General features: G+C 52.7%; 1 protein-coding gene across 1 annotated transcript in view; it reads right to left on the bottom strand.

Annotated features, from left to right (window-relative positions):
* Nucleotides 1–14,582, bottom strand: part of DPYSL3 (dihydropyrimidinase like 3) — a 42,058-nt gene extending 27,476 nt beyond the window's left edge. Inside the window, exon 1 of the mRNA XM_075164432.1 lies at nt 14,259–14,582. Within this exon, the coding sequence (XP_075020533.1) occupies nt 14,259–14,582 (324 nt within the window). The remainder of the gene's footprint in view (nt 1–14,258) is intronic.
* Nucleotides 14,583–19,439: the final 4,857 nt, after the last annotated feature.

Raw genomic sequence — 19,439 nt, 5'->3', positions numbered from 1 at the left:
CGAGGGTATCTGCAAAATTGCATGCACTGCTTGGCCCAGCTGGACCACTGCCTGCTGCCTCCCTTCCCCCAGCTCCCATGCTGCTGCCTGCGAGCTGGCGCACCCCAGCAGTCGGCAGGAGACGGGCTGAAAGCCTTCCCCCTCCCCGGTGGATCCACGGGCAGGGAGATGTCTGCAAGTGCCAGGAAGGGAATGGGGGAGCAGGGCTGTGCTGGAGTCTCTGCGACTGAAGAGGGTGTGGGGACGAGATAAGATACCAGACCGTACTGTTCTTGCCACGATGATGCGATGTTTCAAGAACAAGTCCTGGTCTCTACTGAAATTAGACTGGCTGGGGCTGGGACATGAGAAAGACCCTTGACTCCTATCGCCAAACCTCCTGAAACTTCACGCACCCATTTTCCAGAAAGTTTAAGAGTATCCCTGTGCTGGCTGGTACCATGGTACTTTGTCTGGAGTAGCAGTTAATTAGTTAATAATAGAAAAATGACTATGCAGACAGATGCTGCTCACTTGAGCACTTGGACAGTTTCAAGAGCCAAGCTCGCATCGGCCCCCCTGGATGCTGGCCAACCATGGTGACTTCAGACCCTTCTTTTGAAGAGATGTGCTTTCCTCCTGGTTGCTATGTGACACCTGCACAAATACACAGTAAAACATGCTGCCCTGGGCCCAAAACATTCAAAATGGAAAGATTTTTTTCCATAGGACCTCTTCCAGGTGCAGTCGGCAAGGTGTTACTCGCATGCTTCAAAACATCCTCAACATGAAGCATGGTCAATCTGAGAGTTATTTAAAAATTGCAATACTCTTACAGCTCATAACCTCCTCAGAAACACCTACAGGGGTAACATGGCACTAGATGTTTGTGGACAGCCACGATGGGTGACAGGAGCATGATGAGGAACACTAGCGGTGTGAACACAGAGTGGAAGGCATGTGCTGCTGCTGCAAGGACTTTGTCGCCAGTTCTGACTGTGGTCTGTCAATGCTCAGCAGCCAGGCTCATCACCTGTCTGTAAAGACCAGGATGCTAATGACCCAGCGCTAGTGCAAAGGATGACAGCAGATCCCACCAGCCCTACACATCTTTGATGAACAGCTCTTAGAGACAGGCACCACTGAGGTACAGTGAATATAATCCATCATGGAATAATCCGGGCTCAAATGTCATAATGTTCAGCAGACTTGCCAGGATAGCCCGTCCCTACGCATGCGATCTCCTCCTCCCCATATGTATTCTTTGCATAAAACCATCCCCTCTTCTCTCCTAGCAGATGAGTTTTCAGGGGCTGAGCTACCTCGGGCACAGTGAATGGAAACACTGCAGCTGGTGCACCCTCTCCAGATGGAACCTCTGGCAGGATGTGGTATCTCAAGAGGTTGGTCACACACTCCCATCCCAGCACACCAGGAACTTCAACCACGCTTCAGAGAAGCTCTTCTTGTGCTTGTGCGTGCCATCCCTGGAGGAAGGGGGTTGCTGACCCAGAGCTGTGGCTCTCGCTCCACACTCTTTGTCCCCTTCCCATTGAGATCCATGGAGTCACCCTTACTTCTGGGGGGGGGAGCCCAGCTCCAAGTGATGAGTGCTCACAAGCATTTGACGATCACGCTATTCAGTGCTGTTGGCTCCAGCTCTCCCAACCTCTGATGTTCAACTTGACAGCCAGAGCTGGAGGGAACTGGGAAGAGAGCCCGCTGGCTCTGTTACTGAGAAACACTCACAACTACACTGGCTTTTGCACCATTCCCACCATCCACACCATCTCCCAGAGGCAACATGGAGCTCTGCAGCCCTTCAGACTCCCACTCTGGAGCAGACATGAATGGGAAGGAATCTGAAACTCAGCTGCTTGTGCTGGATGCACATGAGGTCTGCCAGGAGGCAGCAGGAGACAGTCTCCACGTTGTGCAAGGCAGGTGGCGGGCAGTGACGCAAGTTTTTCCGCAGCAGAGCAATTCTACTTAGTTTTCTCCTGGCTAGAATATACATTGGCAGTGGAAACAAGGAGGGAAATCAGCAGATGTATGGCCTGGAAGAAACTAAACTTCTAAGTCAGCACTTAGTGTTTTCAAGGAACCATGACGTTAAAAGCAGTAGGTGTTACTGCCACTCCAGCTGGATTACTGCGATTTCAATCACCTGTCCAAACTGACATTAGGGTGGGTAACTGTTCAAGCCAGAATTTATTTGCAGCCCTATTAAGGACTAGAAGTCAGAGCAATTTCAGGGCCATTCCTTTCTTTCTCCCTTGGACTGAGGCGACAGACGATGCCATCCACAAAATCCTCGTCTGAGATGATGCTTCACAGAACGTAACAAAGGCTCTGGAGAAGCAGAGGCCCTGGAAGGGATTGCCCTTGACTGTCAGGAGCCCACAGCGACTCCAGCGTGCCCACAGCAAACGCCAAGACAACGTCCCTAACAAAACATCAGTTTGCACCCTCTGGCTTGGGGCCACCTTGAGGTTTGTGGACTACCCTACGCTGTCCACACAAGGCAATTAAGAACAGGCCTAACACCAGGGTGCTTTAGTCTACTGTACAGGACTCCTAACCGCCACCGATGCGGAAGAGTGACAGCGGCCAGAGAGGGAGGGAAAGGTGGGATGGGGCAGTTGGTGGTGCTGACATGGCATTCATCACAGGCTTTTGCTACCAGTTGTAGCTGAGAGGCCCAGCACTCAACAGGCTTCATGAATGACCAGATCCCTCATTTCTCCGGAGCAAGCCCACCTCTGGATAGCCAGCGTTCGGAGGCACAATGGAGACTCGGCTCCAGAAAGCACACTCTGCCCCTGCCTGCTTCGAGCCTGCTGCAGGCAGGGGATTCAAGACCACCACCCTAATACTGCTTCTCCCAGGGACATCTGCCTGCAGGCAGGGCTCACTCCCACAGACTGTGAGCAACTCCCTCATAGATCAATTAAATGGACACCCACCACATAACTACATTTCAGCTGGAAAAGCCAGCCAGGCTTTAGTTACTTGTCCTTAAAAGAAAAGAGGGGGAATAAAAAGAAAAATAAGAAAGAAGAAAAAAAGAGCACCTTGAATTCCTATTGGATGGTGACAAAAAATTACACTTCAAAAATATCTAACGACGGCAGGACCTAACTGCTACCTTCAACAGTGACTTAAACTCCTGGGCATGGACATACTTATGTGGCCAAGTGCCTGTGGGAAATCAGTTGGTAGCCTCATGTCTACATCCCTCGGGACCCCAGCCGTGCTGGAGCCAGCCTGCCTTCGGCTCCCGGCTGCCTCTCCTTCAGACAACGGGACGTTGGTGCTTTTGCAAACACCCCCCGGGATTCCCACAGTCTGAACAGGACTGCAGGGCTCCGAGAGCTGACCAACCTCAGGCTGCGAAGACCGACCCTTCCCTGCACCAAAGCAGGGGAGTCTCACCCCCACAGAACAGCTCCTGCACCCCACATGCACACAGAGAAGGTGTCCAGGCGAGGGAGAAGCTGTTTCTTCTCTTTGCCAGAAATAAAGGAGGTTGAAACCAAACATGTCAAATGGAATATTCTAATATGTGTACACGAGTGACTGCTGCTTCAAGGCCAATTAATTCAATTACAGCCTGATCCTGCAGAGCAATGAAACACCCTTGAGTTGGGTGGCTCAACAAGTGCTTTTCCTTTCCTGGGGCTGGGTCCGCTCAGCTGCGGGACCGGGCACTGCTGGGGACTCTGTCCCTCTGCTCAGCACCACTGCCAGCATCAGCAGCAACCGGGTGAGACGTTTCACCCCTGCCAGCTCCGGAGGACAATCGCCTCTCTCCAGCTCCTCCCTTCAAAGGCACGATGGAAATGCGGAGAGCCCAGCAGAGCGGTGTGTATGCCACAGTTTTGTTACTGATTATGTACATTAACGATTCTGTGCCTTTCTCTCACACTGCCCCCGATCCAAGCTCCAGGGTTTCTGCCCTGCGGCTCCCTTCCCAGCTGATGTCTTCCTTCTCTGCACTGCTTGCCCCGCAAGCCTTGGAAGAACCAACCTAGGCTGAAAAACCAAACCGAGCTGAGGACATGCAGCAGCGCTCCCGGGGCGAGGTTTGCTGGGAGCGAGTGCAGGCGTCCGGGGGGACGTCGAATCGCCCTCCTCTCCCGGAACAGGCGGCAGCTCCTCAGGCAGGAGGAGTGGGTGGCCTCCGTTGGGGTGGGGGCTCCCCGAACCTGCAGCTGGGACAGTGCAGGGCTGGGCTCTGCAAGAGCTCCTCGCTGCCCAGGCTGCAGGGTTAGCACGAAGGGAGCCAGTCTCCCCCGGGCAGGCTGGTAACTGGAAATACTCACCAACCGCTGCCTCCCAGGGGGGCTAAAGCTGCTCCCCCCTGCAGCCCCCAGCCCCACTGCAGGCCCTGCAGGACAAGCTGCGGAAAGGATGTGGTCGTCCCAGAGGGTAGCAGAAAGCTCCCAGGCTCACAGCAGAAATTACACCAGGAAAAAAGGCAGGGGAAAGAAACACAAGAGCAAGAAGGTGGCAGCACCTTGCAGAACTCAAGGGTATGTGGCGGCAAAAATTGAATCTAAATGGCCTCGGGAGCTCAAGGGCTTAAAAACTGAGTGCAGAAGTAGGGTCTAAATTAAGGCAGCAGTACGGTAAAGAAGCAGAAGTAGCGGAGCATAGAGCCAGACTTGCAGGAAAAAATGCCCCGAGAGACATTTCATTGCCAGAATTGTTCATCCTCCATCCAGCCCTTAGCCCAGCATCAATGCCCGGTGCCAGCAGTGCAGGGCCGGTGACGGGTGCTCCTGCCACAGGATGTCACCAGAGTGCAGGGCAGGACCTTCTGGGACCCACGGCTGGTGCAGCTGCTGGAGGGTGCTGCTGCCACCTTTCCTGTCCCTCCCTGCAGCCCTTCTCCCACCCACCGGCGCCTCCGACAGCCCCAGCCCCATGGCCTGCCCCACGGACACGAGACACCCAACCTGGACAGGATCCTCCCAGCAATGCTAAGACAAGGAGGCTCTTGGTCAAGCGGGTGGTGATCCAGGGCACCAAAGAAACGCTTAAAAATAACTCTTCAGTCCTCAGCCACAAGCAGAGGCTCTGCTGCAGGCTGCTGTGCTAGCAGAGCAAAGAGCCCCGCGAAAAAAGAAAGTCCAGGGACATCAAGACCTCACTGCATCCTCTGCGGGAGGTGTGATACCGCTGGCCAGCAGACACGGGGAGCACATGGGTACCCCTTCTCTAATTGGTGAAAGCCAGGCTAACGAGAGCTTCGCTCTCCTCAGGCATCTCTAAAACTGAAGGTACCCGGCTGGGCTTGGTTCCTGCCAGCAGGCTGGCTCAGCTCGCTGGAAGCATCATCTATTTTACATCCCAGAGAAAACCAGATGCTGTAAACCACAGACAGACTCAAACCCCACCCATGAACAGATCCAGACTCGTGCCACGAGCAGGGTAAGTGCAGCTGCGATGGTGGCACAGCTCTTCTCCCAGCGGAGAGAATCCTGTTCTTTAGGACACATCCTGCAGCCTCCACAACAACACCTGCAGCCACACCAGCACCCGGGACGGGGCAGCGAGCTATCTGGATGTCGCGCTGCCTGTTGCAATGGGGACAATGGCACACAGCACCCATCCGCTGGGGACGCCTGCTCCCGCTGCAAGCAGCTGCGTCCCTCCCTCCTTCCTGCTGCGCCTGGCCCAGAGGAGACCGCTCACCCCGAAAGGTCAACCCTGGCAAAACACTAATGCCAAGCCTGGAGGGAGATGGCTTCCACTTCATACTTAGCTCCATCCGTGGGGTGAGCTTTGGCTACACAAGAGCATCTGGATTTCCACTGAAATGGCTCAATTCCCTCAGAGCGCAGATGGGCCAGCCCGAGTCTGTCTCGTCTTGTCCCCTTTAACGTGCAGAGCAAGGACTAGAAAGGTGTGAGCTTTCTGCTCAGCATCACTTTTTTCCCCCCTCAGCCAAACGGAAACACCCTTTACTGGATCCAAATCCGTGTGTTGTAAAATGGAGCTTGGCTGTTCCCAGCAGAGCGATGGGAAAGATGCTGCTGGATCCGACCCACAGCCAAGAGCCAGCCCAGCTGAACAAGCCAAGGTCCAGCTATATTTTCCAGCTTCTCAGCCCTGTCTCCAGGAAGGCTGCCGGCATGTTTGTTTTTTGTTTCTTCCTCCCGTTTCCTCCAGCCATCCATAGCAACTGCTCCCCGGCAGAAAACATCAACCTTCTCCGCCTTCCACCTCTTCGCAGAGGTGACAGTGGAAGGGGTCCGTGTAGGGGAAGCTTTTGCCTGAAATAAAGAAACAAAGCAAACGCAGCTCTAGCTGGTCTCCACCACGGTTTTCCTCAGGATTAGGGCTGATGGTCAGTGACCAGCTTTGCACTCACCGAGACCATCTCTGGGGAGTAGGCCACGCACATGAAATAACTTTTCTGGGTCTCATCACAAAAATCTCCTTGTTTTGATGCCATTTGCAATGGCATCTACATTTTACAGTCTTTCTCTAGGTCTGTTTGCTTGCACTTTTCAGAGCTGAATCTCTTTTTATCATTCCCGGCTCGCATCTCCGAGTCCTCAAGACCACATCAGGATTGTTCCTCCCCAGCTGGCATTCGCAACATCATTATCACCTGCCCACATGCTGCACCTCTCCTTCCAGGTCACTAGCAATACTGGAGAAGAGTCACGTCTAACACAGATGCATACAGCTTCCCACCGAACAGTTCACACACCCTCCCTTTAAGCCCCACACAATTTTCCTATGGAGCTGCATCCGCCTAGTCGATTTGCATGCTCACACTCCAGCGCTGGCAGCCCGGTATGCACAGGGTCTGCACAGGGTCAGGCCATTTCCAAGTCCCCCTTTCCTTTGCACACGAGAGCTCAGCTTCTTCCGCGCTGCCGTGATCCACGTGTCCGGTGCGGAAGGCGCCAACTGCTCCAGCCCAACCGCTGTGGGACTTTGGCTGCCCAGACGGGACTGCGAGCAAAACCTTTCTGCAAAAGCGAAGCAGCATGAGAGCCCACCGAGCGCCCTGCTCGCCCTGCCCGGGAGGAGGCCGCCGCCAGGCGCGCGGCACAAGGAGAGCAGAGCAGCGTAGCGACACAGAAAAGCTGCTGAGCTACAACCCCGGGACCCCGCTGAATCCTCCTGGAAGACCCGAGTCTTGGCAGCTGCCTGTCTGCCAGCAAGACACCGTCGTTAGGAAACGAAAGCCCCCAAAAGCCTAGTCCACCTTGCCGGTGGCACGCCTGGCACATATCAGAGACAAACACTCCTCCCACCTGGTGGACAGGCAGAGCTGGGGTTGTCCTGGCCTGTTGGAGGTACTGGTATCTTAGATAAAAAGAAAAGGAAAAGACTATTTTGGATGGAGCCAACTATTTTGCTGCGGCCAAACCACAATGTTTCATTTCAATTTAAACCTACTGAAGTTTGTGTTTGACACTTTCAACTATGTTCATAAAAAACGCTTAGAGGAGTTTCCAACACAACAAAGACTCTTCCAAGCGAGAAAGCAGTGAGTCTTGCCTTGCAAATCTCAAAATGTTTAGCTACTTCTCAGAATTCTTGTTTTCCTTTTTTTCCTAAAATGGGCATCTCAAAAGTCACACAAATTTGCAAGAACAACAAGAAACGTCCACGGGGCTCATGTAGTTTGTTTGGCTCCCACAGTATGTTTGTCGGTTGAATGCTACCTGCCAGGAGGCTCCAGCGACACCTCCGTGCTGCAGCTGACCACGCACAGCTCCAACACCCCCATCCCTGCTCGAGCCCCAGCCCAGCCGCCCCGCAGCGAGGCAGGCTGCGGCAGCCTCCCTGGGGACGGCAGGGCACCGAGACGGGGGGACGGGGCGTGCAGCCTCCTGCACAGGCTGCCGTCCGCCGCAAGCGCCAAGCGACAGAGGGGACAGCGGCCTGTCCCGTCAGGCCCTGCCCAGCCCTCCTGCTGCCCGCTCTCCCCTGCCCTCCTCATCTCCTTCCCGGCCCCCTCAGACAAACGCCCGCACTGCCGACCGGGAGGCCATGCGCTTCCTCTGGCTTCTCCTCAAAGGCCCGCAGCAGGAGTCCTGTGGGAGATGGCGGGAAGCCACGCTGCGAGAGGACTGTGACAGCCATGGGCACAGGGGACAAGTGTGTTTGGGGCCGATGGAGGTTTTCCGTTTCCGCCCCGGCCTGCTCCTCCTGATGGCGGCCCTCCCGGCTCACACCACTGATGATGCTTTCTCTGGGAAACTGTAACTTGTGCTTCAGTAGCAAACACCCTGCTTTAAGCACCCAGGCTGCTGCTGGCTCCGTGCGAAGGGGCCAGCGCAGGGTGCGGCGAGGCCGCCCGCCGCCCCTGTCCCACCACCCCAGGCTGCCTTTGGTGGGCTGCACCGATCCCACCTTGCACGGTTTAACCAGCCCCAGGGAGTTGGTGGAGGAGGCCCCGCTCCGTGCGCTCGGCCAGTGGGGCTGTCGCACCCGGGCCGGGTGCCAGCGGACACCTCCAGGGACCAGCTCCAAGTCCTGGCTCAGCTGGGAAACACAGGGCCGAGTGCCAGCGGGCCACACTTGCGGCACGGGACCAGCTCAGGGCAGCGGCAGCCTCAGGGCTGTCCTACAGGCACAGACTCACTCGGGGCTGGAGCCAGGCACCGCGGGCTCCTCCTCTGTCCTGCTCGTCTGTCCAGGCCGCTGAGCAGGACCTCCATCATCACTACCTGGGAAGGGTCTCGGCATCTGTCAGGACCAGAGATGCCTGGGAATCAGCTCTTCATTTCCACGCCTCACCCTAAAGCCAGCAGCTTGGCAGGGACAGAGGCCCCTTGTACCCTCCTGGGCTTCATCAGCCAAAACCACTTCAGGGGAGAAAAGTTGCTGCATCACTGATGCCACATCCTGCTGCAGGTGTTTTTCTTGTGGTGTCCCCCACCAGAGTACTGAGCGAGCCCACTGCTGGTCTGTGGTCAAGGGAGAAGCAATCTCAGCTACTCTGGAAGCTACTCATAAAAACAGACTTTTCCTGATGCAGCACCCGGAAATACTACACGTGCAGGTCTTGCTGTGTTTTCTGACATCCTCAGAAAAAATAAGCAGTATTAAAAGAAGCATCTACCTGCTGCAATGGGCTATTGCTAGAGCATCTTGTATACGGTATACTTCGTGGCATGCTTGGTGATGCCCCATTGCTCCCATAAAATGTGCCAGAGCTACAATCTATTATTAGTTGTTAAATGTGGAGAAAAAAATATCATTAGCTTCTTATTTTAAATAAAGAGTCTTTTGGGGTATCATTTTGCAAAGGTAAAGAGCATTATAAACCCTATCATGGACATAGAAACAAACTCCTTGCCTTCACACGAGCCCCTTCTAAACCATCAGGCCAGAATCCCTCTAAACGCTGCACGTCCCGGGGTCATGACACAAAAGACAGGCACTAGCAGAAATACTCATCTTGCAGGTCATGTCAGCCAGCCCACCCAGTGCTCCTGCCTTTTCAGAAGAGAGAGATCTGCTTCGAGATGGCTGAGAACAGGCTGGATCAATGCGAGACTGAGTGATCAGTCAACCCATCTTTTTCACACCTGGCTGCAAAACCCAGTTTCTTTTCTTCGTGAAAGTTCCATAAAGACCTACATTTTCCCAGGAAAAGCAAGAGGTTTTCAAGAACATACCACCCAGAATAACAACTGCAGTGTCCTTCCAAAGCCCCGGCTGTGTGAGCTTGGCGCACCGTCACGGTGCCTTACGGGTGTGGTGGCCAGGTACCCCCGGTGCCCACATCTGCCAGCCAGCTCCCTGCTCCGGCTGCACCACCCACAACACCAGGGCCAGCCGGCTTGCAAAGCCTTGACCACCCGGAGCTGAGAATGAGGACAGGAGGAAACCAAGGACTGTTGCCACAAGGTAGCGCGATAAATCAAGCTATTTCCATGTTAAGGTGAGTTTTTTGGTAAAACAAAAGCTCTTTGCAGCAAGCAGGAACTCTTCAACTGAATCCCTCATTTCTTTAGAAAACTAGCCCTACCGCATAACTCCCATGAAATCTAATATCTGTGTCTTCTTACACAGCGCGGGTGGTTTATCGAACTTTGCAGTTTTGCGTAATTGCTGGCAATAATCTGTATCCCAGCATGAACAGCCAAAGAACTGACCTCTTATTGCTGTGCTTCAGGCATCAGATTTCTTAAAAAACACAAACAAAAATGTGCAGAATTTTTTTCAAGATGAGAGTATTTAGCATCAAACTCCATGAATTATAATACAGGTTTTACTGTTGTATTTGCATTGTGGGAACTAGTTCAGTGGCCTGGGTTTATTCCTATTGTTTGTAGAAATACCAGAAATAATGTAACTCCAAACCCTTGTCTTAAAAAAAAAAAAGTAAAACCAAAACAAAAACCTGTTCTCAGCTCTCTGCTGAATGGGGTGATACTGAGGTTATAAATTAATGTTATCAAAGTGCTTTATGATCCCTTCCATAAATGCAAGATTTTAAACTGTGCTAAAAGGCAATGCACAGCTGCAACTTTTAGATCATCCTAAATTCACTGGTAAGGAAAAGACTGCTGTTGGCTTGGTGTTTCTGCTATAAATTACTGGCAATGGAAACAAAAAAGCTGAATGCTGAAGTCATAGCACATTTTACAAGTGTCAGAAAAAAGAAAAAACTAAGAGAGAATCGAGTTAGTTCAAGCTTCCTTCTCCATTTGTGGCAGCCCTGCGTGTCTTTCCAGGATTTATCACTAACTGAATCTGAGTGGTGTCACACAACTGGACACGACGAGGCATGTGTGACACCGGCCACCTCCAGGAGAAAGCCAAGGACTGGCTCCAGTGGGTCTTCTGGAGGGGACGGACCCCTCGCCTGCTTTCGCTGCCCGGTAGTTTCCCTCACACTCCTGGCTCCTGCAAAGGGCGGGAGCCGCCTCCTCCTCCTCCCTGGTCGCCAGGCCGATGGAGGTGCCCCAGCCTGCGGTGAAGCTGCAATCCCGTGTTTGTGGGATCACAGCCAGTTGCCTTGGAAATGACGACTTCACTGCAGAACCATGCAGCAGGATGGGACGAAACGTCTGGGGGTGAGCGTAAGCTGAGTGCTGAGCTGGAGAAGCTGAGTGCTCCTTCCTGTGTTACTGAACAGGAGGATGAAAAAGCAGGGTCTCTGCATGGCTGAGCTGCAAGGAGGGACAGGGAGGAAGCTACCACAGACGTCTGGTTTACCTTCTTCCCAGGCACGGAGCACAGAGGCATCCCTTTGCCATGTAAAGCTCCTTCCCCGCTCCTCAAAGCAAGCGGTGCAGCTCTCCAGTATCTATTCATACATTACTAGCCCTCAGTCAACATCCTTACCACAGGAATTCAGAGGGTGTTGTCCGCGACCTACAGAGAAAATCTCTTTGACTTCCTTACAGTAAAATAAACGTTGTAATCCACTCTGGTTAGACAAAAGGCATGGCAGCTCTCAAGGAAAACTGCAGGAAGCTTCACAAGGATAGAGTCCACATAGTCTATTACTGACAGAAACCTGCACCGAGTTAAATCGCTCTTGTTAAACAAGGTCTCTGCATATAGTCTAAATCAGAGCAGAACCTGCCCCCCCAACATCGCTCCTCCAAATCTTAAGTGTTCTGTAACAACAACCCTTGCTGTAGCAGATCCTCGTACCGGGGAAAGCGGCCTCCTGCTTTTAGCAAAGAGTACCTGAAAGGCACGTCTCTTGTTCGGCGAGTCCTGCACCAGGATTGGGCACTGGGATGTGGCCGAGTCCAGAAAGCCCACCTGCCTGCACAGGCAGCAGCATCTGTAGCCAGGGCCTCCTCCAGCAGTCACCCCTGGCCCCTGCTCCAACGACCGGTCACTCTCCCTGTCCCTGAATCAAGTGGCAAAGCTCAGATTCCCACTGATGAAGCAAAGGCACGGCACCTAACTGCTCTTAGCCATATCCCTCACTGTAGTGTAACTATGGCTTCCCTGTCCCCGAATCCACAGCCCAGGTTTCATCCTTCCAGTAGACTTTGTGATAAAGCAAAGTGAGGCTGAAACATCTACCTGGGCCTGTATTACACTGACAGGCTGTATGACATCACATGTTATCACCAGGCAGTTACACATCGCAGTTGTCTTCCTGCAGAAATGCTGGTGCTTTAATTGTAATTAATGCCATTACAAAAAAAAAAAAAAAAAAAAAAGCCACGTTGGTCTGTCGTACTTCCAACAAACCGCTCACTGCAAAAATTAGGAGATGCAACCCTGTCTGCTGCCCTGTGCACAGGCAAGTCTCTTATTCTCAGCTTTCCTAAGTTGTTTGGTCAAGGGTAGATGACTTAACCTCTCTCTCTGTTTCTTAATCTGTGAAATTATTCAAAGAAGTTCGATTTGCCTTGACAAAAGAGCCTTTGTGTGCTCTGAATCCGCAGAGTTCAGCACAAGCAAACTCTCTGTGGCTGTGCAGGCACACGGCATGGCTCAGTATGCACGATGGGCATTTCCCAGCGGGACTGTGGTACTCTGGGACACTTCTGAACTTGAAAGCTGTTGTACCAAGTCATATGATTCCTTCTAGCCGTGTAGGCACAAGAACACTTATATATGAAGCTTCCCACTGTCTTAGACAAGACGTGCAGATAAAAAGGGTTTGGTTCCTGATGCTTATCAGGTGGAAGGTCTCAGAGGAAGAAAACTAGGAGTAGAAATCATCAAAGAGAGGAGCTGTTGAAGGAAAATCTCGGCTACGAACCTCCGGAGATAAGGGTCTACATAAGACCTTAAAAGGGAATGAGACTGTTTCGAATTTTTCATACAGCTAATAAAGAAAAGCTCACAGCAAAGCCTGCAGACAGGCCGTCGTGAGTTTCTGTTTCTTTTCCAACAAGCAGCAGCATAAAATTGTTAATGCAGTGGTCAGTTCTGCAGCTGCTATTCAAACCATATGGACAAGGTTGGTACTGATAGGAATAACGTTAATTTTGTTCCTGACTCTGTAAAATGGGCTGTAAAGGAGCAAAACTCAGTAACAGGAACCAAATAGTGTGCCAATAAGAAACCAAAAAGCAGAGGCTGAAGAAATTAAAGTGCAATGAAGAAACCTCAAAGCAACCCGCTGCCTAGCTAGAAGTTGCTACAGAAGATCACAGACATTAAGGACAGCCTGATTCTTTTCCCCAAAATGAAAACAGGCAAAGTCACTGCACTTCAGCACTTCTGCTCCCATCAGGCTCTAGCTGGTGAGGTTAGTCCTTCAGATCACAGACGTTTGCAGTTTATTAAGGTTCGCACTCTGGACACAAGCTGAGGTTTCTGCAGACCCTGAGTCAACCACACCACTTCTTCAGGATAAGCTGGAGGCTCGCTATTTACTTCAGGGATTTTTGCTTCCATTTTTAAAAATGGCTTTTATTAATTTGCCCTGTTCACCCTTGAAAACCAGTGCCCTTAAGACGACTTTTATTAAAAAGTCCAGCCCCAAACGAACTCGTTGACCAACAGGCCAGCTAGTGGCCTTACTCGCCTCATATGTAAATGAGCAACAGGCTCACTGAAATCCCAACTGAGGAATTTACTCAACACTATTAACGTAATCATCTTCCTACCAAACTCACGCTGGTGTAAACGGGACCAGAACCAAAAAAGCAAGCAGTCTCAACCTCTGGCAGAAGGATCTACACTGTGGAGCTGGATGAATCTGATTATTACCTTGAGTTTGGCATAAGTTGAGAAACTTTGTGCCTGATGATACTTTAAGTCATGCCGCTTCCAGATCAATGTGATGTCCATCACTACCTCTGGTTTGTGTCAACGTGAGGTAAGGATCAGCCTGGTTTGGAGTAACAACGCCAAAATCCCCCCCCCCCCTTTTTTTTTTTTGGGGGGGGGGGCAGATATTCTTTCATACAAGTATAAGAAGAGCAACTGTAGTAAGCCGAGTCAGCCACTCTAACGCTCAGCTTTACCACTCCCGGTAACGCGGCGAGGGCCCTTTGATTCTATCGCCGAGAACCTCCGACACCCCGCTCCGCACGCAGGATCTCTGCACACCGGGGGATGACAGCCAAGCCTCCCCTCCCGTGAGGAGACGCAGGAGGACACTGCGGACAGCCGGAGCAGAGAAGCCCACCGCCGGCACCACAGCGGCTGCCCGCACCGCCTGCAGGACCAGCCGCGGGGGCGAGCGGCGGCCGACCCCCTCCCCACCCGCGAGCAGCGCGCCGCGCCCCCCCGCGCCCCGACTCCCAGCGCCGGGGTCCCGGGACCAGCCCTGCCGCCCCCGCCCCGCGCCCCCGCCGCGCCGGCCCGGCCCCTACCCTGTCGTCCGCGGGGGCCAGGTCCTGGAGCCGCTCCTGGTCGGAGGCGGCGCGGGGCTCGCCGGCGTCCGAGTCGGGGCCGAGGGCCGAGCCGGGCTCGGGGCCGGGGCCGGGGCCGGGGCCGGGCTCGGGGCCGGGGCGGGCGGGCGGCGGGGCGCGGCGCTGCCCGACGCGCAGCGCGCCGAAGTCCAGGGTCTTGCTCTCGAAGGCGCCCTCGACGCTGCAGAAGAGCCCGCCGCGCTTCTGCCGGGGCACTGCCGCCGCGCCCGGCCGCGCCAGGTACACCGGCAGCTCCTCGCCGCCGCGCCGCCCGCCCGCCGCCATGCCCGCCGCGCCGCCGGGACGGGACGGGACGGGACGGGGCCGCGGGCGCGGCCGGCTCCGCGCGGGGCGGGGCTGGCGGCGGCTCCTCGGCGGGGCGGGGCGGGGCGCGGGGCGGGCGGCGGGGCGGGCTCGGCGGTGCCGGCAGCCGGGCAGGGCGGGCCCGCTCACCGGCGTCGCCTGGGGGAGCGGCGCGGAGCCGGGGTGCCGGGCGGCGGCGGGCGCTCCGCAGCAGCGCGGCCGGTCGTGTTCAGCTGCCGGCGCGGGGGGAGCGCGCCCGCTCTTGGTCCCGCTCCCGCCACCGATCTGGCCCGGCGCGCCCGCCGGTGGTGGCGGGAGAGGGCGCGTTGCGCGGCGGCGCCGAGCGCCGGCTGGGACAGCCACGTGCATGGGAGGCCCAGGCGGGCCCCCGGCGGCGGGCGGGACACGAGCCGCCGCCTCCCCGCCCGGCCCCGAGGCCGGCTGCTGCCGCGTCCCCCGGGGCAGGGCGGGCTGCTGGTGCGCTGCCCCGGTGCCGCCGCCGGCTCCCGGGAGGCTGCAGCGGTGAGATGCCGCCAGCCGCATTCCCAGGACGCGTCTCCAGCCTTTCGGGGACAGAGAGCGGGGACTCGAGAGGGGAACGCGGATTGCGCCTCGCTGCTGGCATTGCGCACTGCTGCTTGCGCTCTGCACGTGGGCTTGTGCCTAAATGCAGGGGCAGCAGGGTCGGCACACTCGTGAGTTTTTGCCCTTGCAGGTAACTGGGTGCTGCCCGCAGACAGGCGTTCACTCACAGGCACAAGGCTGTATGTCATTCCATTTGGGCCACAGTCCCTGGGTAGGCACTTTGGTCAGGCCTAAGTGACAGCTACACACAGGCAATGTCAGCTGCACAAAGACTTAACTGTTCACAGACATGTACACGCATGTTCCTGTCACGCAAACACAACCGGACACCACTGCACACGCAAGCTCCATGTATTGGCTAATTTAAGGTGTTGCTTTGAGAACTCCGTTGCAACTTCATTTCAAAAGTATAGGAGGCCTGAAGGACAGAGGGACTCGGCCAAGGCTGAGTCTTAAATATGCTAACGGCTATGCAACTGAGTAGCAGCCTGTGACATCTATCATGCAGCACCAAAACTGGAGTTTTGACTTTAAATTCTTTTTCCAAGTGCTCATTTCTTTATGTAGAACCAGTGTACACAGTACCTGGGCTCAACATCCTGTCAAGTAATTTCTCACACCACGTATTTGTGTTAAGAGATGTTGTCAGTTATGCTTTTTGCAACCTTTTTTGTGAAAACAAAGCAATCCCATTGTCTCTGCCAGTCCTCTGAGGACTGGGGTTCTCACTTACTGAAAAATTCACATGGAGCCTGACCCATCATGGAGAACAATGACCCTGTGATTATGCCTGGAGAGGGAGTCTGTGGGCACTGGCTGACAGAGGCTTGAAGTTATGAGGGAGGAAACGGTTTGGGATTGTTTCCTTCCTTTTGCACTCTGAGAAGCAGTCTGCTTTTGTAACTGGATTTGTACCAGTTTCATTAACTCTGTCCCTTTTTTCTCCACCTAAGTGGAACAATCTATAGGACCTTGAATTTTTGACTAATTATTCAGGTCTGAAGGGTTAGGAGAAGAGAGGGTGCACTAAATATAAACAGAGTGTGTCAGCAAACTTGGATGAGTTATCTCAACAGTATTGTGTTACACAGCAGAGTAAAACACTGGTCAGTGTCTACCCTTACTTTCTCTAAATCAACACCAGAGAGGGTTAAATTTGGTTGTTCTTGCGATCTTACGTGAACTTTAATATGCGTCTGCCCGTCTTTGTGGCTTCACAGAACTTACCACCACGGGCTTCGTGGCTGCGCCAGAGCCCCGCTGCTCGCCCGACCAGGGACACGCCGGGAGAAGAGCCCTGCGCTGCTGCCTGTGTGATGCTCACTGTCACATTTCAGGTGCAGGGGCAGCAATGCCTGGCAGCTAAGGAAGGAATTATCGCTTCAAATAGCCAGAATTAGTTTGGTTTGTAGTTTCTTCTACTACTGCTCTCCTGGCAAATGCTTTCCCTCTGTAACTGGATGCTTAGCAGCAAGTCCGCCAGTACTGTCCAAATAGATGCACACAAAGTGGCTGCCCACCAGGTCTTTACCTTCTCAAGGGACTGCCACAGCATGAATGAATTTATCTTCCTCCCGCTATAAGTTGGATCCATTAAGCAGAAGCTGAAAACCATCCTAGCCAGCTTCTGCCCCTAGCAAGGGGGAAAATTTACATATCTGCTGATTTTAGACCCAGCAGCCGGAATACTTTAGACAATGAGCAGAACCCCCGCCTTCTAGTTGCCAAGTAATAGCACTTGAGGAAGTGAGTCTTTCTTGGGATGAAAAGCGTGCTCCTGAGCCACAGACTGCCCCATGGCTTTGTGCACTGACCACGGTAAAGTTAGAGTGAACCCCTTGTTTTGGTTGGGACCTCTCCATATGGTTGTGTAGCTTTATGGGGAATTAAAATTCCTTGGAACGGGGCCTGGCCTTTGTCTGGTTCTGCAAATGCGCTAAAGTTTCAGCATTGTACTTTAATAGCAATATTTACTCAAATCCTGATTTTAATGTTTATCTTTCCTAGTGGCTTGCTGCCTAAATGGTTGCACTGAAATTATCTGCACCAGTAAAGGAGTACAGGGGCTCTTCTAAGAGGTAAAGGCTTTAAAATCTGACCTTTAATGGAAATTATTCACTGTATAAAACACAATTCTTGATTTTATTTCTCAAATTGCCATTTGCTTTTAAGACTCTTTTTGTTAGGTGTGATAAGGCCTCTAGTTCAAGAATACCATGAAAAGTTTGGGTTCAGTGTGTGTTCACTGCAATAGCCTTGCTTTTGAGCCCAGCAGAATACATTATTTATACTTTGTATATGTATGTCTCAGATCAGATTTGAAGTTTTTAATTATACAATGACAGAATGTCTGTCCCCTGTAATTAAGCACATTTTCTTTTCTTTAAATCACATGTTTACACGCTAGTTGACAAAAATGCTTTTCAGACAAACAGTCATGAGTGGTGCGTCTTCAAATCCTGCTGGCAAACCAGATCTCCTCTCGCTTGCCTGTGCAAAGTAGAAGAGTGATACAGATCAGGGAGGGGATCCCACGGAAAGATTGTCTTGCCTGAGCCCAAGGAGGATGGAGATGGCAGGCATTTGAACTCATGTACTTGGGTGCTGCCACAGGACCTACCAGAACCAACACATCAGCCCTGCAAAGCGTTTCCTCTACTCAAGGACTGTGTTCGCGTCTTGACCCCAGAACAAGAGTGCCTGTCCCTCATGGTTCAGGAGTCTGAGCTGAGCCTGCCAGATGGGCACTGCTGGTCATGTCTTGAAAGAAAAGAAATAGGCTAGTATTCTGATTTAGGGAACAGCATTTATTTTATGGGAAATTACGTTTTGTAGTGGCAAGCTTCTAATTTACGTCCGACTAGACTGTGTCTTTCTAGTTGAGTAAGAACTGTTTTTATTAAGCAGCACTCAGGAATGGAAATCAGTCACGTTACAAGGTGAACCGCACTAGTTATGAATGGGGGGAGTGGTGCAGCCTTCTTGGAAATAGTCTTTAGGCAAATCCCTTTCTGCAAAAGGATTAGTTAATAAGATGGGACATAATCACCCTGTCTGGGGTGAGCGTTTTCTTATTCTGTGCACTCAGCCCCTGTGTTGGTTTCCTTTGTTCTCATCATCTGCTGCCAGAGCACCAGCTGGGTTTCCCGTTAGTCCCTGTGCAGGGGAATCGTGGGCTCCTAATGACGACCGCCCAATCTGCTGAGTAACCAGTGAGAGGCACAACATGCGGTATAACTTTCACAAGCATTTTCTCGGTGAGGCTGCCCACTTCCTAAGTGTTACCTTTTAAACGTTGGAAGGGGAATTTAAATTGCCAACCGAATCATTCAAACAGCAAAGGTATTGACAGAGAATTCATATTAGGTCATCTTGCCTACTGCTGCCAAGGCACCGTTGTTCTCTGCTGGTATTTTCTGATGATTTTGCTAATTCATTTTCCGTTTGTCAGGCCGGCAGGCAGTTTCCTAATTGGAAAAAACTCTGCATCCTCTGTTGGCAAACTTGTGTGCTGGTTCCCAGTTCTCAGATGCTCTAGGCAACGTCATTCTGTCTATAATAAAAACAGAAAAGGATTAAAAAAAAGTGAAGCATGTTCCAAATTGTGGCTTCTTGTTCACATAATGTTGCCTGTGCCACTACACCAGGAGGTTAAGATCCTGTTGAGTTTCCCTTGTCTCACTAACAAGGTGAAATCCACTGGCCCTCATTTTTGTTTTAGACTGCTAGTGAAGCAGAATCACAGTGCTAAATACTACGACTGGATTTTATCAAGCAATGGATAATTTCAGGATCAGTGGTAAGTATCTGGAGTTTTTTAGTCAGGTGATTTTCATGGGCACCTATTGGTTAACAGAAATCAAATACCATGTTTCAAAGCGTGAGCTAGTAAACTACCAAAAGGAAGCACCTCCCTCTGTGTACGATACGATGGTGACTTACACGGTGGAGGCGCGTGTGTGTTCCTGAGACGCTGGAGGCCTCCGTTGCGCGGCAGAAGGACACGCGGTGGCAGATGCGTTAAGGAGCAGCGTGGGCTGGCGCACAGCGCTCACGTGCTCTCACCGCCGTAGTTCTTTCCTCTCGGTGGTCTCACGGGCAGCAGTCACATCTTCATTTTTACCTCCATTTTGGTAAACTAAATGACCTTCATTATTAACATTGACGTTTTTGTCGTCTGCCATCTGTCTTAGAAATGACCCGATGTTCTCTCCCAGGTGACTGGTGAGGACATGAGACACGACATCACTGACG

The sequence above is a fragment of the Calonectris borealis genome, chromosome 15 (genome assembly GCF_964195595.1).
Source record: "Calonectris borealis chromosome 15, bCalBor7.hap1.2, whole genome shotgun sequence".
NCBI classification, from domain to species: domain Eukaryota; kingdom Metazoa; phylum Chordata; class Aves; order Procellariiformes; family Procellariidae; genus Calonectris; species Calonectris borealis.
This window is presented reverse-complemented; position numbering and strand designations above follow the sequence as displayed.